At 39.5% G+C, this 26,602-nt stretch overlaps 1 protein-coding gene across 1 annotated transcript; it reads right to left on the bottom strand.

The window, feature by feature from the left end:
- Positions 1–344: 344 nt before the first annotated feature.
- LOC149496273 (uncharacterized) lies at positions 345–15,577 on the bottom strand. Its single transcript, XM_089721314.1, has 6 exons — positions 15,341–15,577; positions 14,951–15,196; positions 3,540–4,087; positions 3,058–3,458; positions 939–2,083; positions 345–818 (listed from the first exon to the last, which is right to left on the bottom strand). Exons 1-6 carry the CDS (start codon positions 15,575–15,577, stop codon positions 345–347), a joined length of 3,051 nt encoding a protein of 1,016 aa, XP_089577440.1.
- Between the last annotated feature and the right edge of the window lie 11,025 nt (positions 15,578–26,602).

The following is a 26,602-nucleotide window of genomic DNA, read 5'->3' as shown; positions in this document are numbered from 1 at the left end:
ATTATAACCAGTTAAATTAAGGTTTAATAGAAGTAATAATAAAATGTATTAAATCCTTACTATATTTAATATCTACCTTATATAGTATAATATAACCAATCAAAATTAAATTAATTTTATTTTCTCAACCAATAAAATTAAAAATTTTAAAAATATTATATTATTAAAATGTTAACAGATAAAAGAGCCAAGGTATCCAAGGGAAATTTTGATAATTTTCATTACTGTCATGCGTAAAATATATATACAGGTACAAGAGTTAAATCCCTATAAAAAAGGATATACAACAGATTATAAAATACAAATTCAAATCCTATAACAGATTACAGAAGACTTGGACTTATTCAAGATATGTGTTTATCACCTCCCCACAAACTGAAGGAGGGAACCACCTTTAGTTTGAATCTGAGATCAAGGAACCTAGTCTTAGACAGAGGTTTAGTAAGCAAGTCCGCGATTTGATCTGCCGTAGAAATATAAGAGACTTGAAGATGCTTCTTCCTAACTTGATCCCGAACAAAGTGGAAATCAAGTTCAAGATGTTTAGACCGAGAATGGAATATTGGGTTGGTAGCCAAGTATGTAGCGGAAACATTGTCACACCAAATTTGAGGAGTGGCTGAGTGCGTCTGTTTGAGCTCTTTAAGAAGACCATGTAGCCAATACAACTCAGACGCTGTAGTTGCAAGAGCGCGGTACTCAGAATCTGTACTGGAACGCGCAACAGTGTTCTGCTTTTTGGAGCACCAGGAGACCAGATTACCACCATGAAATACTGCATAAGCAGTAGTACTTTTGCGATCAATTTGATCGCCACCCTAGTCCGCATCACTATAAGCCACTAAATTACCATTAGACGATGGACGAATCAATAAACCATGAGAAATTGTTCCACATAAATAACGCAGAATGCGTTTAACTGCCTGCCATTGGGATACCGACGGAGAATGCATAAACTGCGACATTTTGTTAACCGCCATAGTGATGTCAGGTCTAGTCAAAGCTAGATACTGCAGCATGCCCACTATTTGCCGATATAACGTTGGATTCTCAAAGGAATTGCCACACTCCTGATATAGAGCAAGGTGCGGTGTAGCAGGAGTAGACACAGCTGCTGCTTCATGCATGTTGGCGTTACGTAAAAGATCTTGTATATACTTTGATTGAGATAAATGTAGACCAGCTTTTGTGAATGTTGCCTCAACCCCTAAAAAATAATGAAGAGCACCAAGGTCTTTAAGTGTAATTTTTGAACCGAGCTGAGTAATTAATTTACGAAGAAGAGTGGCACTTGATCCTGTGATTATTAAGTCGTCAACATACACTAAACAATAGGCAAGATCAAAGTTAGTGGAATAAACAAATAACGAACTGTCTGCCTTTGAACCACAGAAACCAATTTCTTGTAATGCTTTTGAGAGACAAAAATACCAAGCACGAGGTGCTTGTTTGAGACCGTATAAGGATTTTTTTAAAGCACAAACATAGTCCAATTTTGTTGGATCAACAAATCCCTGTGGTTGTACCATAAAAACCAGTTCGTCGATTATACCATGGAGAAAAGCGTTGGAGACATCAAGTTGACGAATGTCCCAACGATGATTAATTGCAATTGATAAAACCAATCGAACAGTGGCCGGTTTAATAACAGGACTGAAAGTTTCAATATAATCAAGACCGGGGCGTTGATGAAACCCCTTCGCAACCAACCGTGCTTTGTAATGGTCAATAGAACCTTCTGACTCAGTTTTGATGCGAAATATCCATTTACAACCGATAATATTAGGTGCTTGTGATCTTGGAACTAAGTCCCACGTGCCATTAGACAATAAGGCATCTACTTCAGCTGACATAGCCTCTCTCCAAACTGAATATTTCGCAGCCTCTGTATAAGAAGATGGTGCAACAGAAGGAACAACAGCCTGATATAATTTGGGTTTTAAGCTGCCGGTTTTTGACCTTGTGACCATAGGATGCCGACTGGTGCACTCGGCTGGTTGAGGTGCAGATGGAACATGGTCAATATTTTGAAGTGGTGAAGGAGCACGGTGTGCAGTTGATGTAGTAATATTGGGCAGTAGACCTGTATTAACATTAGTAACAGCTGGAGTAGAAGCAGTAGTAGGTAATATTTCTGAAGTTGAAGTTGTGGTCGGTTTGTGCAGCGGAGATAGTAGTGGAAAAGCAGGTGGTTAACCAAGGATTGAGGAGCTACCATCACTTTGCTTGAACGGAAAATCCTGCTCATCAAATAAAACGTGACGTGAATAGAAAATTTTATTAGTGGCTAATGAAAGACATTTGTAACCTTTGTGGAGCAGACTATAACCAAGAAATACGCATTTTGTAGAACGAGGTTCAAGTTTATTTTTAGTGTACGGTTTAAGCCAAGGATAACAAGAACACCCAAAAACTCTAAGAAAATTATAATCAGGCATACGACCAAACACTTTATGATAAGGAGACATATGATTAAGATTTGGAGTGGGCAAGCGATTAATTGTGTAAACGACAGTGGCAAAAGCATGATCACAGTATTTTGGTGGTAAAGATGCATGAAACAAATAAGCTATACCAGTTTCAGTAATGTGTCTGTGTTTTCTTTCCGCACAACCGTTTTGTTCAGGTGTGTGCGGACAAGAACTTCTTTGTACAATACCATTTTGGGCCAAATAATTTTTAAGAGCTTGGAACTCCCCTCCCCAATCTTATTGAAAATATTTAATAGATTTCCCAAAGAATTTTTCAACAATTAGGCGAAATTGAGTGAAGCAAGAATAGACATTAGATTTTTTGCGAATAAAATAAATCCATGAGTATTTTGTGAAATGGTCAAAAAACAGAACATAGTAAAGGCATCCATCAGTAGAGGCAATGGGTGCAGGACCCCATAAATCTGAACAGACTAATTCTAAAGGTTCCTTAGCAACAAAAGTGGAACAAAGAATGGCAATTTATGAGTTTTACTAACACAGCAGGTTTCACATAAAGAATTATTCAATTTATTCGTTGAAGACAAATTATTGGAAGACAAAATTTTTGAAACAGTCCTAGAACAAGCATGGCCGAGCCTAGCATGCCATGTAGATAACGAAACTGAATTGCTAGAGGGAGAAACACCAGCAGAAGCCAACACATAGAGCCCATCCTTAACACGTCCCCTGTGAAGAATGTGCTTCGACCGAAGGTCCTTAATCACAAAACAATTGGGGGAAAATTCAAGTGAGACATCATTAGAGATAGTAAACTGACGAACAGATATTAGATTAGTGTTTGAAGTAGGAACACGTAAGACATTATGTAAAGAAAAAGTATGAGAATTTAGAGATAAAGAAGCAGACCCAGTATGAGAAATAGGCAAGGTTTTACCATTTATGAGAGCAACTTCGTCTGTGCCAGAATATTCAAAATGAAGAGCAAGATTATCCAGTTCAGATGTCAAGTGATGGGTCGCTCCACTATCCACGATCCATGATTAAGGAGCTGAATTTGGTGAGGACGAGAAATTGCTTGCAGGTTTGGGATTTTGGCGGTTATACCTTGGACTTGGACAAATATTGGCCGTATGACCTTGGCCACCACAATTGTAACATACAGGCGTAAAATTATTATTCAAAGAGCCTGTTCCTCGACCAGAATTATTTGAATAACCTCCTCGGCGTCCACCATGACCACGACCTCGTGAGGAACCACTACGATTCACAGGACCATTAGTATAGTGAGCAATGGTAGGAGTAACCGTTTCAGCACTCTGAAGCTGTAACTCTTCAGAAAGCAATAGACCCAATAAAACATCATAAGAAACCGAAGAGAGACGTGCTTCAATGTTACGAGTAAAAGGACGATAGTCCTGACCAAGCCCTCGAAGAATATGATCAATAAGATCATCTTCAGAAATCGCAGCGTCTAGAGCCAACAACTGATAAAAAATCTGTTTAGCACGACTCGTGTAAACAGGAATAGAATCAGTTCCTTTCGATAGAGCATGAAGAGAAGTTTTAAGAGTTCGAATTTGAGCTTTCGAACCAGAGGCATATTGTGCTTTTAGTCGAGTCCAGGCTTCATTAGCTGTGGCAACACCAACGACCTGAGAGAGAACAGATTCGGATAAAGAACTCAGGATCCAGCCAAGAACAGTTTAATCCTTGAGAAACCATTCAGAATATGCAGGATTAGGAGCATTGTTGATTTGCTTCGGTGGAGGAGAGACAGAACCATCCACATGATGGATAAGCTGTTGGCCATTGAGAAGAGGACTGATTTGAGTTTTCCATAACAAATAATTGGTAGAGTTTAATTTTATAGTGACGTGATTCTGAATAGAAGGAATTGAAGATGGAATAGCAGATGAAGAAGCCATTGGCAGAAGTAGAAAATTTCGAAGGAAAAAAAAAATATTAAGGTAGCTCTGATACCATAAAAGAGCCAAGGTATCCAAGGGAAATTTTGATAATTTTCATTACTGTCATGCGTAAAATATATATACAGGTACAAGAGTTAAATCCCTATGAAAGAGGATATACAACAGATTATAAAATACAAATTCAAATCCTATAACAGATTGCAGAAGACTTGGACTTATTCAAGATATGTGTTTATCAACAGATACCTTATTTAATATATAATATCATTTTTTAATTTATCTAATAGAGTTTAAATTTAAACAGAAAATTAATATAAGCAATCCAAATTAAATTACCTTGATTTTTTCAATCAATAAAATTAAAATCCTTAAAGATATTTTATTCTTAGCATATTCATTATAACTTTATTTGATATATAATATAACTTATTATTTTTCAATAGAATATAATAGGAAATTAGTATGATTAATCAAATTTAAATTATCTTTATTTATTGAACCAATAAAATTAAAATCCTTAATGATATTATACTCTTTTCATATTTAATATATAACTTATATAGTATCTAATATAATTTCTTAATTTATCCAATGGAACTTAAATTAAATTAGGAGATTAATATACCATATAATATAATTTATTATTTTATCTAATAGAATTTAGATTTAAATAAAAAATTAATGTAACCCATCAAATTTAAATTATCTTTATTTATTCAGCCAATAAATTTATAAGTTTTAATAATATTATATTCTTATCATATTTAAAATCTATCTTATAGAGTAAACAATATAATTTTTTAATTTATCCAGTATAATTTAAATTTAAATAAGAGATTGACATAACCCATCAAATTTAATTATCTTTTATTTTCAACCAATAAAATTAAAATCCTTGATGACATTTTTGTCAAATTATAAACTTAGTATGAGCATTTTTTCCAGACGCAATGTTCCCCTCCCCATTTGCACTAGTTCTCTTAAACATGAATTGTTGGCTCAAGGGTCAAATCTCGGATTTTGATGATTAATACAAAACAAATAAATTAAAATTATGCTATTTGTGCTAATTTTATTTTATGCAGAATTTCTTTGGAAAGAATATCATACAAGGCAAATCATACTTTGAGTGAGAAGATTTCGAAGACCTAGTAGCTAGGTATTTAGGGAAACTTTGTAGGATAGAAAGAAAGTCCATATATGAGCACAAAAATCTTTTTCTCTCTCAAAAATATTTTTCGGAAAATTAGTTTTCTTCAAAATAATTTATTTTCGAAAATATTCCTTCAAATCGAAAAGATTTATTTTTCCTAAAAACTAAAGAGATTTTCTTCTCTAATGTTTTTGGTAATAAAATCATTTACTTTTTCGGAAATATATTTTGAAAGATCTAAGGTGTTTTAAAGTTATTCGCTTACCTTAAAATGAAAGAGAAATCTCTTTCGGTTTTGGTAAGTGCATCTTTCCGCAAATAATTTCTCTCCAAAATAAATGCTGTCGAAGATCTTTTCTAAAGGGAAGTGAAAATCGGGTTTTATTCTCTTACCAAAAAGGGATAAAACAATTTTTTGGTAACAAAGATTTTTAACATCTTCAAAAATTAGGAAAGAAGATATTCTGATCTCTTTCCAAAAAGTGACAGCTCTTCTGTTTCCTATATAAAGGAACATTCATGCCTTAAACATTTGGTGAAGTAAGAGTATTGGTTTTAAGAGCTCTCTCTCTCATTGAACGAATCTTTATCTCTCAAAACTTACTCTACCCCCATTTTCTTTTCATCTCTATTCTTAACGTTTTCAATATTTAAAGTGAAAAGAATTTTTACAATTACTTTTGAAAAACAATTCTGTGTTCTAATCGATCTTCTAATCTGATAAAATTGTTTTTCCTGTGCTTATATAGGCGTTTCTTTCTGTCTATTTAGAATCTGTATTCTATAGTAGACAGGCTCTTTATTTGTGAAACTCTTGAGTGTAATAGCTTAGGTTAGAAGCTATTGAGATAGAGGTTATCAAGCGACCTTCTCCATGTGTGGGATTGTAATGTCTTGAATCGAGTTTTCTGTACTCTACCAAAAACAAAAAGGGTTGAGGTTAACTAGAACCTTTGGAAAATCTAGTGGGACAAAAGGGTAGATCTATGTTTTTTATCTATTGCCTTGTACTGTTGGTTTGTCTCTTACCCTTTAAAAGAGATAACTTAGTGGAGGATCTCAAGATGCGTCTTGGAGAGTGGATGTAGGCGAGTTAGTGCCGAACCACTATAACTCTCGGTGTTAATCTCTTTATTTCTGGAGTTTGGTTGATACTGTCTCTTTTACACTTTTGTTTAATTTTAGAAACGCTGAAATTGTTAATAATTCAGATGTTCTAAAACAACAATAAGTTTCATCTATCCTGAACATTAGAACTCTGGTATTCTAATATAGTGAATATACAATGTTCTAACTGTTGTTCTATTTCCAGTATAATTCACTGTTTGGGTTTCCATTTTGTTTTCTAAACTTTATGAGGATGTTCTAATCTTGATAGCTCTCCATCGTAAAGTTGTTCTAATTTTTGATTAAAGCTCTGTGAAGAAGTTCTAAACTTAATAACTATCTTTCACTTTGCTTTATATATGGTTTTGCAAACTTTATGAGGAAGTTCTAAGTTCAATAACTTTCCTTCATAAAGAAGCTCTGATATTGTACAAGTCAGTGTGAAGCTGTTCTAATCAATAGCTGCACTTTACACAGACTTTCTATATCTGAAATTAGAACATTGTGAGGAGATTCTAATTCATATTCTACTCTCACAAAGTTCTGTGTGTGTTTTTCCACTGTGCTTAGAATTCTAATTTCTGTTTAGAATTTCTAAAATTTATTTCAGTTTTTAGAAAACCCAATTCACCCCTCCCTCTTGGGTTGTGCCATATATATTCGGGACCCACAATCTGGTATCAGAGCCTTGGCTCTTGACTTACCTAAGCTTAACCGCTTAAGAGATAAGATCCCATGGCAACCCCACTTCCTCTTTCCACTTTAGAAGGTCAATCAGTTTCTAGACCTCCTTTGTTCAATGGCTCTAATTACTCTTACTGGAAAACTAGAATGGAGAATTTTATGAAATCAGTTGATATAAATTGTTGGAGAAATGTTATAACTGGTCCTCGCATTCCCATGAAAACTGTAGGAGATGAGCTAGTTAGAAAAACTGAAGAAGAATATACCGATGGTGACTGGAATGATATCGCTGTAAATGCAAAGGCCATTAATATTCTTCATTGTGCTTTAGATGCAACTGAATACAACAAAGTGTCTGGATGTAAATCTGCAACAGAGGTATGGGAAAAACTTAAAGTAACCTATGAGGGTACAGACAGGGTAAAAGAATCCAGAATAAATATCCTTTGGAGAGAATATGAAATGTTTAGTATGAAAGAAGGAGAAACTATTGCAGAACTAAACTCTAGATTCACCAATATAGTTAATCCTTTGAGAACTCTCGGAAAGGAAATTTCAGAAGATGAGCTTATTAAGAAAATCCTTAGAATTCTACCTAGAAAATGGGATTCTATAGGAACTGTTATGAATTACAAAGAGACTCCCGTCACTTATGATTATCTTATAGGAGCTCTTGTTTCAGAAGAAATGAAATCTTCCTTGACAACGGAAGATAAGAAAAAGAAAGGACTGGCTTTGAGGATAGATTCTAGTGAGGAAAGTTCTTCTGATCTTGATAGTGATGATTTAGCACTTGTTGCTAAAAGATTTAAAAAGTTCTATCGAAAAGGTGGAATGCCACAGAAAAAGTTTAATAAAAAGAAATTTCCATCCAAAAATAGTAACTTGCCCAAGAAAGAAACTTCTGAAGTGGTTTGTTATGAATGCAACAAACCTGGACATATTAAGCCAAATTGTCCTAAACTGAAAAAGAAGTCAACTAAGGAGAAGCTAAAGCAGGCTTTCGTAGCTGCCTGGAGCGATTCAGATGATTCTAATCTTGAAAGCCATAATGATCAAGAAGAAATTGCTAATATCTGTCTGATGGCTACTATCGACTCCGAATCTAAAGAAATTAGCACTCTGACTTCAACACAGAAAGCTGGAATCAACGAAACAAATGCAAAGATCCATGAGAATGATGAAAGCACTGTAAGTATTTCTGAACCTGAACCAGAAAGTGATCTTCTAAATACTTACAACAATCTTTGCAATGAGTTTGAAAAACTTGTTAGAAAGCATAAAATTCTAAAGAAAGATTTCAGAAAATTAAAATCTGAAAGTAATCATTTAAAAGATTCTTTTTATCAAGAAGTTACATGCAAAGATCTTATTATAGAAATCAAAGATCTTAAAAAATTGTAATAATCGTTTTTCTGAAAATCTGACACAGCTTGAAGAAAAATGCAAAAATCTGAATTCTGAAAATGAATCTTTGAAAACTGAAATTATAATTCTAAAGTCAATTTCAGAATCATTTTCTAAAGAGAAAACAAGTTCTAATAGCGTTTCTAAACTGAATCGTGTTTCTAATCAGAAAAATGCTGTTTCTAATGTTGTGACTTTAGAACATCAAAGTTTCAACAAAAACAAGAATCATAGTGCACCTGTTACCACTAACCCTCCAGGACCCAATATGAGTTGGGTACCTAAAACTGCTTGATCTTTTCAGGTGTGCCTAATGAGCGAGCTGAAAACAGAGATGTGGTACATGGACAGCGCTTACTCTAGGCATATGACTGGTGACAAAAAGAAGTTCACCAGATTAGAAAAGAAAAAGGGAGGTACGGTAAGCTTTGAAGACAAAGCAAAAGGTAAAATTGTTGGTATTGGTGTGGTAGGTTCTAATTCTTCAATAGAAGATGTATGTTTAGTAGAAGGATTACATTATAACTTGTTAAGTGTGAGTCAGATCTGTGATAAAAATAGAAGAGTGATCTTTGAACCTTCTCATTGTGAAGTTCAGAACATGCATGATAATACAACCTTATTCACTGGAAAAAGGTTTGGAAATATATACCTAGTAGATCTCTCTGATATGCATAACCAGGATATATGTTTAGTTTCTATTGATAATTCTAGTTGGTTATGGCATAGAAGACTTGGACATGTAAGCATGCACCTTATTTCTAAACTGTCTAAGAAAGATTTGGTTCGTGGTTTGCCAAAGTTGAAATTTGAAACAGATCACATTTGTGATGCTTGTCAAATGGGCAAACAAACCAGAACTTCTTTTAAATCTAAGGGCATGGTTTCTACTTCTAGACCTTTAGAATTGCTACATCTTGATTTATTTGGTCCAATTACTCCTTCTAGTCTTGGAGGAAAATTCTATGCATTTGTTATTGTAGATGATTACTCAAGATTCACCTGGACACTCTTCCTTAGAAATAAGGATGAGTCATATGACATGTTTGTTCATCTGTGCAAGAAAATACAAAATGAGAAAGGATACAACATCACGGCAATTAGAAGTGATCATGGAGGAGAATTTGAAAATCAGAAATTCAATGCTTTTTGCAACGAAACAGGAATCTTCCATAACTTCTCAGCACCTAGAACACCTCAACAAAATGGAGTGGTGGAACGCAAGAATAGAACACTTCAAGAAATGGCCAGAACCATGCTAAGTGATTCTAAACTACCAAAGTATTTCTGGGCAGAAGCAGTCAACACTGCCTGTTATATTCTAAATAGGGCTTTGGTAAGATCTGAACTTAAAAAGACTCCGTATGAGCTATACAAAGGTAGAAAACCAAATATTGGTTATTTTCATATTTTCGGGTGCAAATGCTTTATTCTAGATAACAAGAAAAATCATCTTGCTAAATTTGATGCAAAATCTTCTGAAGGGATTTTTCTGGGATACTCTAATAATAGTAAAGCATATAGAGTATTTAATAGAAAGACTCTAGTTGTAGAAGAATCAATACATGTTGTGTTTGATGAAACTGACTCTACTTCTAGAACATTAGAAAGTGATGATGTTGTAGATTCTATTCCTGAGAAGCAGAATGAGCAATCAGAACAACTAGAACAGCCAGGAAGCGATCAGAACATCAATAATCAGGCTGAACCAGAATTAGAACATGAAGATCAGAACATAGTTGAAAGCCAAATGCCAGAAGCAGAAAATGAAGATTCTCAATTACCAAAAGATTGGCGATTTCATAAGTATCATCCCCAGGAAGACATAATGGATAACCCCTCAGAAAGGATGATGACTAGAGCTCAACTTAGAAGATATTTTGGTAATGTTGCTTTCGTTTCTCAAATAGAACCTAAAAACTTAGAAGATGCTCAAAATGATGAAAGTTGGATTCTTGCCATGCAAGAAGAGCTAACTCAATTTGAGGTAAACCAAGTTTGGAAACTTGTTTCTAGACCTAAAAACCATTCTGTTATTGGAACAAAATGGGTGTTTAGAAATAAGCTTGATGAACAAGGTAATGTTGTGAGAAATAAAGCAAGATTAGCGGCTCAAGGGTACAACCAAGAAGAAGGCATCGATTTTGATGAGACCTTTGCTCCGGTTGCTAGACTTGAGGCCATTAGAATGCTTTGTGCATTTGCATGTTTTAAAAACTTCATGTTGTATCAAATGGATGTGAAAAGTGCTTTTCTAAACGGTTTTCTAAATGAAGAGGTGTATGTAGAACAACCTCCGGGCTTTGAAATCTTTGATAAACCTAATCACGTTTACAAACTTACTAAAGCTCTTTATGGTTTAAAGCAAGCTCCTAGAGCTTGGTATGAAAGATTGAGTAAGTTTCTATTAGAAAACGGTTTTTCAAGAGGAAAGGTTGATACAACACTTTTTATTAAAAACAAAGCACATGATATTCTGGTTGTACAAATATATGTTGATGACATAATCTTTGATTCTACTAACGACCTTCTCTGTAAGGAATTTTCTAAGATTATGCAGGGTGAGTTCGAAATGAGTATGATGGGAGAATTAAATTTCTTCCTAGGGCTTTGACAGCGTTTTTCGCAAGTGTACGAAATCGCAACAAGTAGTATAGAGTAAGAAAGTATCGTATCCACAGGGATTGTTTATCAATTACCAAAATTATGTTAACCTATTATTATTTAGACGACGATAAAGGAGATTCGCTGTAAGGTAAATAAAATTTAAAGTAAAAATAGAAGAGATCAAACACAAAATTCAAGTGAAAAGAAATCAGAGGATTAAGCTACTAGGGAATTTGATTTCACTTAATTCTATCCAGCTTATTCTATTAGTTCATTAATCAATTTTAATTGTTCAAGTAGGAGAACAACCCTAAAGTCACTAACAAGCTCTCCCGATTTATTGTTAGTTATTCTAATCCAGTTCAATTACCTATCTTTAATAGTGAAATTAAACATAAATCAGATTATTAGGTTTTATGGTTGTTTTGTGAGTTCACAACTTAAAAATTTATTAACTTATGAAAACCTCCCTTGAGTCAAACCATATAGCTTCCGCATCAAGTTATTATTCTCAAGTAAATTATTATCTTTTTCATATCAATAACCCTTCTCCCGAATGTAATTATTGAAATAATTCAATCCAGGGGAAAATTTCTGCCTGGACGCCTTAAGCACAATAATAAGTTATAACAAGAACAAGGAAGAATAAATCTAATATTATAAACTAGAATCGAATTAAGTTACATCAATTCCCTAGTATAAGAGTTTAGCTAGACATAGTAATTAAATTAAACTCAATCATACTTGAATCATTCATCATAATTAAAGACAATAAAGAAAGAAACAAGATGAAGGGTTTAGAATAAAAACTGTATCACAACTATGTTAATGGCTTCCTTGAATCTTGGCACAATTCTTTGATGCTTGAAATCTTGAGAGAAAGAAAGAATTATGTAAGGAAATTGCATAAAAAACGAGATCCCTTGTTAGGAGAAGTTCCTCTCTTTATATAGAGTTTTTTTGAAGGCAAGTTTTACTCCTTTTAGGAAATAGAATCCTTATTTAGTGCAAAATCCTTTATAGGAGATCATGACTGTTTAGGTTCTTGATTTCTTCTTGATTAGGACTCCTTTTTCCTCAAGAATAGGTCCAGGTCTTGTTTAGTGTGTTTAGGAAACTCCCCGAGGTCGGCCCATGTGAGAAAAAGCTTGATTTGCGCATTAAATTCCCGCTGGTTCCGCCTGCGCAGCACGGGTGTGCTTCCTTGCACGGGCTGGGTGTGCTTTAGTCTGGAAGTCTGGCTAGTGAAGCACGGGGCGTGCTAGGTAGCACGGGCTAGCGAAGCATTGAGGCACGGGCGTGCCACTTAGCACGGCAAGGGCGTGCTTTTCTCTGGAAGTCTGCCTAGAGTTGTCACGGGCGTGCTATGCTTTGACATGCCCTGGTCCCATTATAGCACGGCCGTGCCTTTTGGCACACCCTGGCCATGCTCTCTTCTGTCTCTCCTTTGGTTTCCTTGGCTTCTAGCACGGTTGTGCTTTTTAGCACGGCCTGGGCGTGCTAGAAGCTAAGTGCCTTGTATTATAAAGTTCTTTTCTGCGCCAAATTTCTGCAATTTTTTCTTAGATCAAGCGGATTAAAGATCAAGGAAGCTTTTGAACATAATTATACTAAAAGTGATTTAAAATCAAATTAAAGCAATAAAACTTACTAAAATTCAAATAAAAACTATATTAAAACACTATAGAATTAACACCTATCAAAATTCCCCAAACTTAAACCATTGCTTGTCCTCAAGCAGAAAAAAAACTAAAAGAAAATGACTAGCTTACCATGGTTGAAGATGATCTCAATAAACTTTTCAATATATCATGATTAGCAAATAAGTGGATAGACTCAATTGTTCTCCATGCTATTCACATTTAAGCTTGTCTTTTATTTCTTGAAGAAAACATGTTCATTGAGTAAAATACAAGTTTAAAGAGATTGTCAACACTAATACGTATTCAAATTATGATAAACAGGACATGAATCATCTAAAGCATTTAAAAATAAGACAATTTATAGAGCAAAAGTGGCATTCCCATATGCAGAATTAGTCATCCTTTCTCCACGATATAAATGCATACGATTAAAAGATCAGAAGGTCTTTATTTTGGGTTGTAATGGGGCTTTCTTGGTGTAACTTTTGCTTGATCAAAGAAAGGGATAAAATGTAGACAAGAGTACAAAAGGATGTATAACATTCAAGATTCTATTTTAATTAAACTTTTTCTAGTTCTAGGGAGTGTCTTTGTTTTGAAACTTTCTTACTAGCTAGAGGCATCTTGGACAAGGTCTTTTCTTAATATTTTGGCACTTTTCTTCCTTGCCCTTTTTTTTCTATTTTTCTTGAATTCTTTTGATTGCTTTTCATGTGCCTCTTTCTTGATTCTTTCTTCTTTTCTTTATTTGCTAGTATTATTTGATGAATTCTCCCTCTTTTGTTGCTACATTCTAATTAAAAATCGAATATTTCAATCATACAATCCTTTGTACTTAGGGTAGGAAAATTGAATTTTGGTTTTAATGGCTTGGTTTATTGAGGGTGAGGAAGAAAAATTTACGGTTTTTAGGCTTCAAAGTTGGTTTCAAAAGTCATATTTTTAATTTAGGTGGTCTAGGCTAAATATAGGTTTCAACAAAAAATTGCCTAAATCATCTCTTTCAAAACGTAAACATTTAAATTTTTCGCCTCGAAGGGATTTCTAAGTTTTGTTCTAGGAATGCCGAGGTTTAAAATACTTTAGAGTGAAACACACCTATATATCATAACTCTCATAAAAATCAGTGTTTAAAACTCTAGGAACAAATAATTTAGATCAATGAACATATTTAAATCAAAATTTCAAATTCAAAACTTAAATATGCTAGAATTGAGAATCAATTATGTTTAACACTTATTACTAGACATGAGAATCTTCAAGCTTACTTGTAATCATTCCAACCATGTTAAGCAAAAACAACAAAAATTTTTAGATAAAATTCCCTTCCCCCAATTCAATCAATCACATTGTCCCCAATGTGTATAAATTCCCCAAACTTATTTCATTACTTGAAGAAAAGCAGTAAGAGAGAAGAAGAAAAACTTACCAACATTGTATTGAACAATACAATAGAAAGGTGGTGGAAAGTGTCTTAGCTAAAGGAGCAACTAAACATTAAGAACAAAAACTACTAAGGGGTTATAAAAATCCACATAACAAATAAACAAGTTAAAAGGGAAAACAACCACGACAATGTATTAGAACAAAAGAAACATAAACAAAAACAGAAAAGAAAAGAGAAATCCATCAATTTTCTGGTGGTGGGGGTGGCTGCAGAAACTGGAGGATGGTCTGCAGTTGTCCTTGCATGGTGTCCATCTTAGAATCAAGACTGCCATTCATGATCTCAATGGACTGGAAACGGTCTGTGATCATTGTTTCCATTCCGCTAAGGCGCGTGTCAAAGAGGTCCATTCGAGACATCATCCTTGCAAGGACTTCATCATTTGACATGTTGGATGTGCCTTGGAACGATGGGCCAGCACCCGATGTACCTGCACCAAAAGAAGAAGTAAAAGGTGGAGGGATATCCTCCTCCATGTTAGCACCGCCTGCAGCCTCGGCTTCTTCCTCATCAGAATCATTCTCTGGGGCACCTATTACTCGATATGCATCCCCAACTTTTTCAATCAACTTCATATGAATCATAACATCGACATCCAGCCTGGTACCACGCCCCCCTCCTACACTATCATAAATTGGCCTAGCCGGGTTCCAAACCTGTAGATATCTAGCAATTCGGGTTACAAAACACCCCATCATTATAGCTCCTTTGTCGGCTCGAGCCATCTTTGCAAATCTCTGGCAGAGCCAATACCCAACATTCAACAAGACTCCATTCTCAATCGCCTATAGAAAATATAGCTCATTCAAACCTAACACCCCATCACTTTCACTCCTTCCAAATATAGTATTTGACAAAAATTTATGAATATACCGCAAGGAAGGTTTTTTCAATTTTGACGCTTTCGAATATCTAGGATTATAATTTACTTCACCGGTAAATTCTCGCCAAGTATTGCGTGCACTAAAATCACTAGAAATTTGAATTTGACTATTTTCTGTGGGGAATCCGAAAATTTGGCTAATCTCATTCACAGACAGTTCAAAATCCTGGCTAAGAAGCCTAAAACGAATTTTGCTTGGTGGAGATGTAGGCAAAAACCGGATAAAAGATGAATAAGAGCTTAAGAATTCTAGAGTTAATGGAGCATAAACTAAGTCCTTCATTTCAAGAAACTGTCCCCACCCTATTCGCCTAAGAGGTTCTAACACAATATCTCTAAGACCCACTTGTGCTAAAGCAGCTTCATCAATGAATCGATTCGGTAAAATAGGCCGAAGAGATAATTTTGTGTACCTTTCTTGTTGTTCTGATCAGGCAAAGTCGAAAGGAATTGCTGGAGGTGAAGGAGGTTGAGGAGCCGTGGTGGATCGCGCAGTTGGGCGTTTTCGAGCGGCAACTGAGGATGCGGGTCTGCTACGTTTGTATCTAGGAGGCATGGTTGGAGATGATTATTTGAAAATTTGGTGTGGAGAGTGTTTGATTTGAGAGAAAAGGGAGAAGAAAAGAGAAAGTTTGAGAGAAAGGAGTTGACGGCTAGGGCGTGCGAGATGGAAAAGAGAAGGTTTGGAGGCGTGCTCTTTAAATAGGGGCGCCAATAAATGAGTTGGTCTGATCGTGGCACGGCCGTGCTGATGAGCACGGCCTGGGCGTGCTCCCCTCTGACCTGCAAAACAACAAAAGTGGCGTACATGGCACGGGCGTGCTACATAGCATGGCTTGGGCGTGCTCTTCTCTGCCTCTCAAGTTCTTTTCGCGCTCGCGCATATGAAAGTCGCGCTCGCGTATTTTGCTGGCAAACTTTCTGCCTCTCAAAGGTGCTTTCTCGCGCCCGCGCATATGAATATCGCGCTCGCGTCTTCTGGTCCAATTGCTTCTGACACTCAGATCTGCTTGTCGCTGTGAACCCCTCCCCAAAATATCAAATGCAATAAGAAGGCATGTGACTAAGGAAGAAATGCACGTGATGTGTGAGTCGCCACCTTGTTTAATTGTTTCAGGGTAAACTAGGAAAAAACCCTAAGTGACTCCATTTTTAATTAACCTAGTTACTAGATTAATTACCCAATGTCTAAAGCATGGTGTGCAAACCCGAGATGGATCCCGAGACTATGTCATGCTGATAAACTAACCATGAATGAATGCTTGAATGCTTTGCAAGGTAAATGATGTGATTGGACCAAATAAAAGGTTTATGTGATTTTGACTTGCCGCTCGGGGTTAAATCCCAAACGTGCCTACGTACTTCCGTTTGAATGGAAGATCAAAGTCGACGTAGTTCGATACGCCTCTTTTTAGAGGGCTTTGAATGGGATGCTTTATGCATGAGTGTGTGTATGCTCCGTGCATTTTGTTTAGGCTTTTTGCCAAAAGACTGATTGATTTAGGCACTTGGTGCCAAAATGTTGATTTTGAGGCTTTTAGCCAAAAGAGTTTAATTTGGGCTTATTCTTGCCAAAAGATTGATTTTTTAAGGCATTTGTGCCAAAACGAATTGTTTTAAGGCTTTTAAAGCCAAAATATTGGTTTAGGCACTTAATTTGCTAAATGATATTAATTGGGCGATTATCGCCTAAATGGATTGATTTAAGGCAGTTTATTTGCCAAAAAAAAAAATTGTTCGAAGGCTTTTAGCCAAAGAAATTTAATTTAAGCGATTTGTCGCTACAAAAAGGTTAATCTTCACTTATAGGCGATTTGTTTGCCTAAAGTGATTAATTAAAGGCTTTTAGCCAAATTTTGATTTAAGCGGTTTGTCGCTATGAGAACGAAATCAATTCTCACTTATAGGCAATTTGTTTGCCTAAAGTGATTAATTAAAGGCTTTTAGCCAAAATATTGCTTGAAGCGATTTGTCGCTATGGAAAAGAATCAATTCTCACTTATAGGCAATTTGTTTGCCTAAAGTGATTAATTAAATTGAAATATAGGCAATTTATTGCCATAAAAAAAGTGTTTAATCAGGGCCTTTTAGTCACAATTATTGATTAATTAGACTTAGGCAAAAAAACTGTTCGAAATAAGGCACTTTCACCATAGTTATTGATTAACTAGGCTTTTAGCCAATATTGTCGAATTTAAGCTTTAATACCGCGATTATTAATTAACCGGGCACTTAAGCTTAATTTTATTTATTTAAGACCATTTTATTTGCCTGGTGGATGATATGGATGCATTTATGCCGTTATAGAATTTAGGCGGAGTAGAAGAGAAGCATGCATGAAGTGCTAAAATTAAATAGGCAGAGTTTTGTTTACATACCTGATTTAATCGTCGACCGCTTCTTAACTCCAGGTTAAGCTCCTCGTTAAGGGAATTAATTTTAATTTAATTTTAAGTGACCAGGTATCACAACAATAAAATAAAATTAAAACTAAAAAAAATGCAAGAAAGCAGTAAAGAATCGCAAAGAGCGTAGGGAGAAGGAGCGTCCGTCAACACAGACTGAGTGAGTAAAATGGAGCCCCGGGGCCTCTTTTTATAGGAAAAAAACGCACCCCGGGCGCGCCTGCCCGCCCTCGAGGGCGGGCGTGCCCGCCTAAGAGAGCGGGCGTGCCCGCCCATGCTGGGCGGGCGTGTCCGCCCAAGCTGGGCGGGGGTGCCCGCCCATTCTGGGCGGGCGTGTCCGCCCAAGCTGGGCGGGCATGCCCGCCTGGCTTGGGCGGGTGTGCCCGCCCAAGCTGGGCGGGCGTGTCCGCCCAAGCTGGGCGGGCGTGCCCGCCCATGCTGGGCGGGCGTGTCCGCCCATGCTGGGCGGGCGTGTCCGCCCAAGCTGGGCGGGCATGCCCGCCTGGCCTGGGCGGGTATGCCCGCCCATGCTGGGCGGGCGTGTCCGCCCAGGCTGGGTGGGTGTGCCCGCCCATGCGAGGCGGGCATGCCCGCCTGGCTTGGGCGGGCAGGCCCGCCCCCGTGGGCGGGCACGTGTGCCTTTTCTCCTTATTATTCCGGAGGCTTTTCCGGGAGTTCCGGATCTCGGAAAAATATTCCGAGACCAGTTCCGTGATCCTCGTAATTTTTCGGACATTTCAAGTACCATATTGGCACACTTCCGGTGAACTTTTTTGAATGACCTCCGGTCCGACCGGACTGTTTGCAGTCCGAAAAAAATGGCTCTTTGAGCCTCAAAATTTGAGTATTCACAATTGCCCCCCACTGACTATCATAAAAAATGATTTATGGGAGTCGGTGGTTGTCTGAAACACAAATTTTGGAGGCGAAAATCGGACGCGTCCAAAAGACCCGCCTCTTGGCTATTTGCTTATAAATAGCTCAAAAACTCATTACTTCATTCATTCTCCACTCTCCAAATCAAAAGAGCTCTCTCAAATTCTCTCAAATTTTCTCATCATGGTTTCCCCGAGCCATAGCAGCGGTGAGGATCTCCTGGAGTCTCTGGGAATCTCTGTTGACGATGCCAATCTTACGGCGGACGCTGACAATCATGCTTCCATGACCGGCGTCTTTGCCCAGGTAAGCTCCCTTCGCTTCTGTATATTTGGGCCTTAGGCCAAGTGTGAATTTTTTGGGCTTTAGGCCAAATTATGATTTTTCGGGCCTTAGGCCAAATTATGATTTTTCTTTTTTTTTTGGGCCTTAGGCCAAATCGTGATTTTTTGGGCCTTAGGCCAAATTATGATTTTTGGGCCTTAGGCCAAATCGTGATTGAATCTTACCACTTTTATTAGTATGGTACTGGGGGAGGATTAGGATATCTTTTAGTTAGGAACCAAAGGATAACCTTAAACTGTTTTACCTTCTAGGACGCATATATAAGGCTGGACGTGGGCGAGTCCTCTATTGCTGAGATCCCATTTGACATACTTGATCCTAATAACCCGGTCGGAGCCATCATTGACCCCTCTCACCTGGGCTTCTTAAGAAATCTCGAGCTGGGTAGGCAGAAATACAAAAGTTTACTGGGCGCGTTGGCTGAGAGATGGTGGGACACCACCAACACTTTCCACTTCTCTTGGGGCGAGATGACGATGACCCCAACTGACTTTTCATTGATTTCTGGGATTCCTTTTGGTACTCAGCCGATCGAGCTGTATGACGATTGGAGGACTGCGGTTACCCCCGACCGAATGACGGAGCTGATAGGGATTGACCTTCCCCGGAATGTTAGACCCAGCCATTCCTCCCCCGATCTGAGTGTTTCGAGGCACTGGTTATCCTCCCAAGCTCCTAGCATTTATGCTCGACATAGACAGGGAGAGCTAACAGCGACTCAGGTAGCTAGATTCACTCTGCTGCTGCTGTTTGCTTCGTCTTTTTGGTCTAACAGAAAAGAGAAGTTTAATCCCTCTATACTGAGGAGTTTGGAGGACTTGGCCCACCTCTCTGAGTATGACTGGGCTGGTGCTATTCTGAGCCGCATGTATGATGACATGTGCGATATGAGTCGAGGCCACTGCAGGCTCAGTGGGACCTACTATTTCTGGGAGGTAATGTAAAGAACATATCCTCATTCTGTGCCCCCTTTTTTATTATTAATCCTTTCCTTCCTTGTGCAGACTTGGGCCTTTGAGTATTTCCCCTCTATCCGCCCTGAGCTGGCCCGTACTGATCTTGGGCTAGGGTTGGTACCTTTAGCTTGGAGATGGTACCGAGCTAACCAACAGTCTGTTCTACGCCGGCAGTCTTTGGGAGATCTGCGGAGCTTCTTCGATACTTGTTCCATAGGGCAGGCGAGTGCATTCCTAATTTCTCTTGGTTGTGTGAAAAAAGATTTATTAACACATTTACTTCTCTTACATAGGTTGAAGTAGGGGCGATGGGCACCCGACTCCAACATTGGATTGAGGCGGATCCCCACTTCAGGCGATCAGATGCTCTGTCTCGGCGACGGTTTGTCTTATCACATCCTGTTCTGAGACGTTATTACCTGGGTGAGCGAGTGAACTTCCAGGTTAGGGGCTGCCGCTCGGTTCCTCTTCCTCCCCCTGAGGACATGCGAGCGGGCAAACAGATGGTTCTTACAGATGTCCATACTGAGGGTATCCCGTACATGGAATTGATCCAAGGTGGAGATTACGACGAATTCTGCCAGGTGTTTCTGATGCGGCCCATCGGCTCCAGGTTCGACAGTCTCCCGAGGTCGACTCCTTCCCAGCCGCTTGGCACACGTTCCTCTCGGGCTTCTGGTTCTTCGGCCAGGACTCCAAGGAGGAGGCCTGAGGCCCAGCCTTCTTCTTCTACTCCGGTGGAGGGTCCGTCTCGAGCTGGCCCTAGTCATTTGGTTGGTGCCTTCAGGATTCCCCAGGCTATTTCAGAGGCTACCAGGCCTGTCCATCGGGGCTTGGCCAACTTGCACCTTCCATACAGCATTTCCTATTACACTCCTGAGGGTACTTCGTCTCTTAGGGAGGTATCCCTGGACCGTGTGAATCACCTGGCTCTTCCTCCTGATGACATTAATGAGGTAATGACTGGTAAATCTCTCATAAAAAAGATTCATAAGAGATTTGTACATTGACTTTGTATTTTTGTGCGATTTCCAGGTTCCTGACGGCTTGATCCGTCAGATGATGGAGCTAATCCTTGGAATGCAGGAGGAACTAACGTCAGCTTGGACACTGCAGGCTTTTGACGACCAGAGGCGGAGGAGGTCTCGCCGCTGATGGTTGCTAGAATTCTTTGCTTTCCTTTACTTTCTTTCCCTCTTTATTTTCCTGTATTGAATCTTGACCTGTATTTCTGTACTCAACTTATTTGTACCTGCACTTGATTAATACTTGACAATATGTATGTATGAGATTTGAGCAGAAAAGGAAAAAAAAAAAAAGTACAAACTTTGTTTCTTTTTTTTTGAAAGAGAAGAGGAAAAAGTTATTTTTTTTTTATTTTCATTCCTATTTATTTTTTTTCTTTTTTCTTTTTTTTTTTATTTTATGCCTGCCTTGGCTGGGCGGGCGTGTGCGACCATACTGGGCGCGCGTGCCCGCCCTGCTTGGGCGGGCATGTGCGACCATACTGGGCGCGCGTGCCCGCCCTGCTTGGGCGGGCATGTGCGCCCATACTAGGCGCGCGTGCCCGCCCTGCTTGGGCGGGCATGTGCGCCCACTCTGGGCGGGCGTGCCCGCCCTAGCTGGGCGGGCATGTCCGCCCACGCTGGGCGGGCATGCCCGCCCTAGCTGGGCGGGCATGTGTGCCCACGCTGGGCGGGCGTGCCCGCCCTAGCTGGGCGGGCATGTCCGCCCACGCTGAGCGGGCGTGCCCGCCCTTCCTGGGCGGGCATACCCGCCTTAGAGGGCGCGGGCAGCCGCCTTTAGGCGCGACTTTCTTAATAAAAAAGGTTGCTTTCAGCCCCTTTTTCTTTCATTCTGACTCTCAAACATTGTGCTTAAACAACTATTTAGGTCAGTTCTCTCTCTCCCTCCTTTTTTCTTTATTTTTTTTATTTATTATATTTATTTATTTATTTATTTTTTTTTTTTTTTTAATAAAAACAGGAAGGATAAATAAATAAGAAACATGAATCCCTTTTACAATCATAGCATGCATAGCTGGACCAGGAGTCTCTCCAAAGTTGAAAAGATCAATTTGGGGAGGTACGGGATTTCTCCTGTTATCACTCTTAGGGGCGTAGTAGTTGACTGGGACTTTGTGCGAGCCTGTATTAGATTTTGGGATCCTGAGGCTCACGTCTTTCGGTTTGGGGCTATGATGGAGGAAATGTGCCCTCTCTTTGAGGAATTTTGTGCGATTATAGGGTGTGATCCCAATGCTCCCTTGGTTAGGCACGAGGTGAAAGTTGGGTATGTTAAGTCGTTTGAGAACTTGTTTCGGTTTAGCCGGCCACAGGCTAAGGCTATGATTGTGGATGACCAGAAGGCGATTCTGCTACCCCTGATTGATGAATTTTCAGAGACTTGCTTGGACGATCCTGACCGGATGAGGCTGAGGATGCGGGCCCTGGTTTTTTGCTTGTTGGCTGGTTTCTTATTCAACCGTGACCCGGGTTTCGGAGACTTGCGGCTTTGCCCTATGGTTTGGCAAATGGAGGATATGGGTTGCATTGGCGGTATTGTGCTGGCTGAGACCATTAGAAGTCTTGACAGAGCTGCTTTAGGGTTCGATGATTGGACTGTTTCCCCCATCATTCTCCAGGTATTTTTCTATTATCCTACCTCATTCTTCCTCTTCCTCTTCTTTTTTTCTTATAATGGAAAAGATCCATTATTCAGGTTTGGTTGAGGGATCACCTTCAAGTAGTGGCTGCTCCAACCTCCCTTCCTTACAATCCTTCTCAATATCGCATGCGGAAAATCTTGCTCTCCCACCCTTCTATTAAAACATGGACTTCATGGCTGGTTGAATTGGGTCCAAATGAGATACTGTGGTTCGTCCCTTGGTATAATATCAACTGCTTTATTCAGGTCAGCTTCCGCCATTCTCGGGTTTACCTCCTAGGCCTCACACACTGTACTTGGTACTGCGCTTCGCGCGTTCTGAGGCAGATGGGGATAGATCAGACTATCCCTATTATGGATGACATTTCAGCTGATTCTGCGATTACTGCTGGTGTTACCCGAGCTGTTCTTAAAGCTTGGGTTAGAGATCACCGTATGGTTAGACCTTTACCTGATCCTACCAGCGTTCAGACTTCTCTCGAGTACCGGGCCTGGTTCATTACTACTGTCTGGCCAATTGAGAGACCAAGGAGGACTGCACTGCTGAGCGTACTCGAAGGTTGGGTTCAAGCTGATGCTGAGGATGAGGTTGGGACTGGTGAGGAGATCGTGCTGGCTCCTCGGACAGGCAAGGCTGGTTCGGTAGAAGACTCAGAGGATGCCGCTCCACGGAGGTGGCGGGATACCTAGACTTCTATAGACTTATGATTTTTTTGGGTTTATTTCTGGATGTATGCTTTGCCTTTTTTGGCTTTTTACTTGAGACTTTGGTTTAGACTTTATTATTTATTGGAATCTTTTGCTTTCTGCTTGATTTGAACTGCTTGCTTGAATTATGAATGTCATTTGTCTTTCAAACTTTCCAAGCATTTTCCAACTTTATTATTATTTTTTTTTTAAGCTCTAAGTTTTGCCTAAGCCGCCCTTTCGGGTTTTCAACTTAGCGAGCTACCCATTTTTGCCTAAGCTGCCCTTTTCGGGCTTTCAACTTAGCGGGCCCCGAATTTTGCCTAAGTCGCCCTTTCGGGTTTTCGACTTAGCGGGTTTTTCTTTCTTTCTCTTTTTTTCTTCTTTTTTTTTTGTTATTGGCAAAGAAGAAAAGAATTATGAAATGACTTTTTTTTTTATTAATGTTTAGACCGCGCCCAATGAAGGCTGCCTACATATCTCCGATATATAATTTCTTTTTTCCGAAGAGAATCAGGTCTAAAGTAGTTCCTTTTACATTATGCAAATGATTACAATTACACAAAATACCTTTTCAACTGATCTAAATTACATGGATTTGTGAATTCCAAACCATCCAAATCAGTCAAGATGACGGCTCCGCCAGATAGTATCTTCTTCAACACATAGGGTCCAGCCCAATGAGGACGAAACTTCCCACGTGGGTCTATGATTGGCTGTCTAATTTCCTTTAGGACCAAACAACCCTCTTCCAGTTTACGGTCTTTGACCTTTTTATTGAAATGCCGGGCCATTCTTCTTTGATACACTTGAGTTTGGTGGATTGCTCGTAGTCGCTTTTCATCCATGCCCAAGAGTTGCAAATGATAATTCTTAACCCAATCTGCTTCGCTGATCTGGCTTTCCCGGATGATCCTCGCCGACTGAACTTCCAGCTCAATAGGTAATACTGCTTCCATGCCATATACTAAGGAATACGGGGTCACCCCAGTAGGCGTTCTGATTGAAGTCCTATATCCCCATAAGGCATTTGGTAACTGTTCGTGCCAAGATCTATGCTTTTGAACTGTCTTCTGCAAAATGACCTTTATGGCCTTGTTTGCAGCCTCAACTGCCCCGTTCGTCTGTGGACGGTAGGGAGAGGACTTATGATGCTGGATCTTCTTTCGCTTCAGCAGGTCTGAAAACTCGTTTTGAAAATGAGATCCATTATCAGTGATAATCTCGAATGGTGTTCCATACCGACAAAGGATGTGGGTACGAACGAACTGTGCTGCCTTCTTGGCATTCAAAACCGAATAGGAGGCTGCCTCGATCCACTTTGTGAAATAATCAACAGCAACCAGGATAAATTGGTGGCCATTAGAGGCCTTCGGATGGATCTTTCCAATTATGTCTATGCCCCAGATTGCGAAAGGCCATGGTGAGGCTATGGGATTCAGATTGACCGGAGGCTGCCTTTGCAGTTTAGCGAAAATTTGACACTCGTGGCATTTCCGTGTGTGCCTCACGCAATCTTCGTTCATAGTTGACCAGTAATAACCCAGGTTCATAATTTTCCGAGCCAGGGCCATCCCATGCATGTGTGGACCAGATTCCCCATTATGTACGGAATCCATGATGGTTTGAGCCTCTTCTTCGTCAATGCACCTCAGGTGCAAGCCACTCCAACTTCTTTTATACAGAATTCCCTCAGTAAGGAAATATCCGGATGCTAACTGTCTCAATGTCCGTTGATCAGTTTTAGTGGATCCCTCCGGATAGGCTTCACCCTGAAGATAGTTCTGTATATCCCAGTACCAAGGCTTGTCATCCACCAAATTCATAACGTGTGCTGGCTGTTTCTGTAGCCGGACTGTCAGAGGTCGAATGACTTGGTCTCCCTCTACATTGACCATGGAGGCCAAAGTAGCTAGGGCATCGGCAAACTGATTCTTGGCTCGCGGTAAGTAGTGAAAAGATAATTCCTCAAATTGTTGAGCCAATTCGTCTAAGCGTTGTAGGTAAGGAACCAAACGCTCTTCCTTGATTTTCCACTTCCTTAGGGCCTGGGAGACTATCAGGTTGGAATCTCCGAAAACCCTAAGGATTTTTATTTCTTTTTCTAGGGCGGCTTCTAATCCCTTGATACAGGCTTCGTATTCGGCCTCATTATTGGTACAGTCGAAGTCTAGTTTAACTGCAATTGGGACGTACTCTCCACAAGGAGTTTTGAATACGACACCAACCCCATTTCCATGGTAGTTTGAAGCTCCATCAAAGTACATCTCCCAGACTTCTCTTTCCAAATTCAACAAGTCTTCATCAGGAAATTCCACCTCCGGCATTTGGTCTTCAACTGGCAGTTCTGCTAATTGGTCAGCCAAGGCTCCGCCTTTTACTGCCTTCCGTTGTACAAATTTTAGGTCATAAGCTGCAAGCACCGATACCCACTTTGCCATCTTACAGTCAAGGACCGGCCTTTCCATAAGGAATTTCAAGGGGTTCGATTCAGAAATAACGTGCGTAGTGTAAGACGAGAGGTAATGTTGCAGCTTTGTACATGCCCAGACCAGAGCCAAACACAGCTTCTCTATTTTATTATATTTCAATTCGTATTCTAGCATCCTCTTACTGAGGTAATACACGGCATTTTCTACCCTTGTATCTTCTGCCTGCTGAGCTAACATTGCACCCATAGCTTCTTCTGTCACTGATAGGTACAATAGCAAAGGCTTTCCTACCCTTGGTGGTTGTAAAACTGGTGGGGATAACAGGTATTGCTTGATTTGGTCGAAAGCTGCCTGACAATCCTCATTCCATTTGACTGCCACTCCTTTCCTAAGTAGCTTGAAAATTGGGCCACAGGTATCAGCCAACTGATTGATGAAACGGCTGATGTACTGTAGCCTTCCCAAGAAACCTCGGACTTCTTTTTCGGTCTTTGGTGCTGGCATTTCCAGAATAGCTTTGGCCTTTGAAGGGTCAATCTCTATGCCCTTCCGACTAACCATATGCCCCAGAAATACTCCGGACGTGGCTCCAAACAGACATTTCGCCGGGTTGAGCTTCAAATTATACTTTCGAAGTCTAAGGAAGAACTTCTCAAGTGCTGTTGTATGTTCTTCGGTTGTTTTTGACTTAACCACCATATCATCCACATACACTTCCACCTCCTTGTGAATCATGTCGTGAAAGATGGTCGTTGCCATTCTTTGATAGGTTGCCCCGGCATTTTTGAGCCCGAAGGGCATGACCCTATAGCAGTAGGTTCCCCATTCCGTGATGAATGCCGTCTTCTCTTTGTCTGGCAAATGCATCATTATTTGATTATACCCGACAGCAAGATCGGTCAAAGAGACCATCTCGTGTCCAGCCATTCGGTCCACCAAC

Source organism: Jatropha curcas, chromosome 5, assembly GCF_041381405.1.
Source record: "Jatropha curcas cultivar XTBG-Jc1 chromosome 5, XTBG_Jcur_1.0, whole genome shotgun sequence".
Lineage (NCBI taxonomy): Eukaryota > Viridiplantae > Streptophyta > Magnoliopsida > Malpighiales > Euphorbiaceae > Jatropha > Jatropha curcas.
Note: the sequence above shows the minus strand (reverse complement) of the source record. Positions and strands in the feature narration are given on the sequence as shown.

Bases quoted from the DNA above. Each gene is read 5' to 3' on its own strand.
- LOC149496273 (XM_089721314.1), bottom strand. From the start codon at position 15,577: ATGAAGGACTTAGTTTATGCTCCATTAACTCTAGAATTCTTAAGCTCT. The intron at 15,197-15,340 runs GTAAATTATAAT...TATTTTCTATAG, and splicing joins GGCGAGAATTTACCGGTGAA to GCGATTGAGAATGGAGTCTT. The intron at 3,459-3,539 runs GTATAACCGCCA...GATCGTGGATAG, and splicing joins AATATTTGTCCAAGTCCAAG to TGGAGCGACCCATCACTTGA.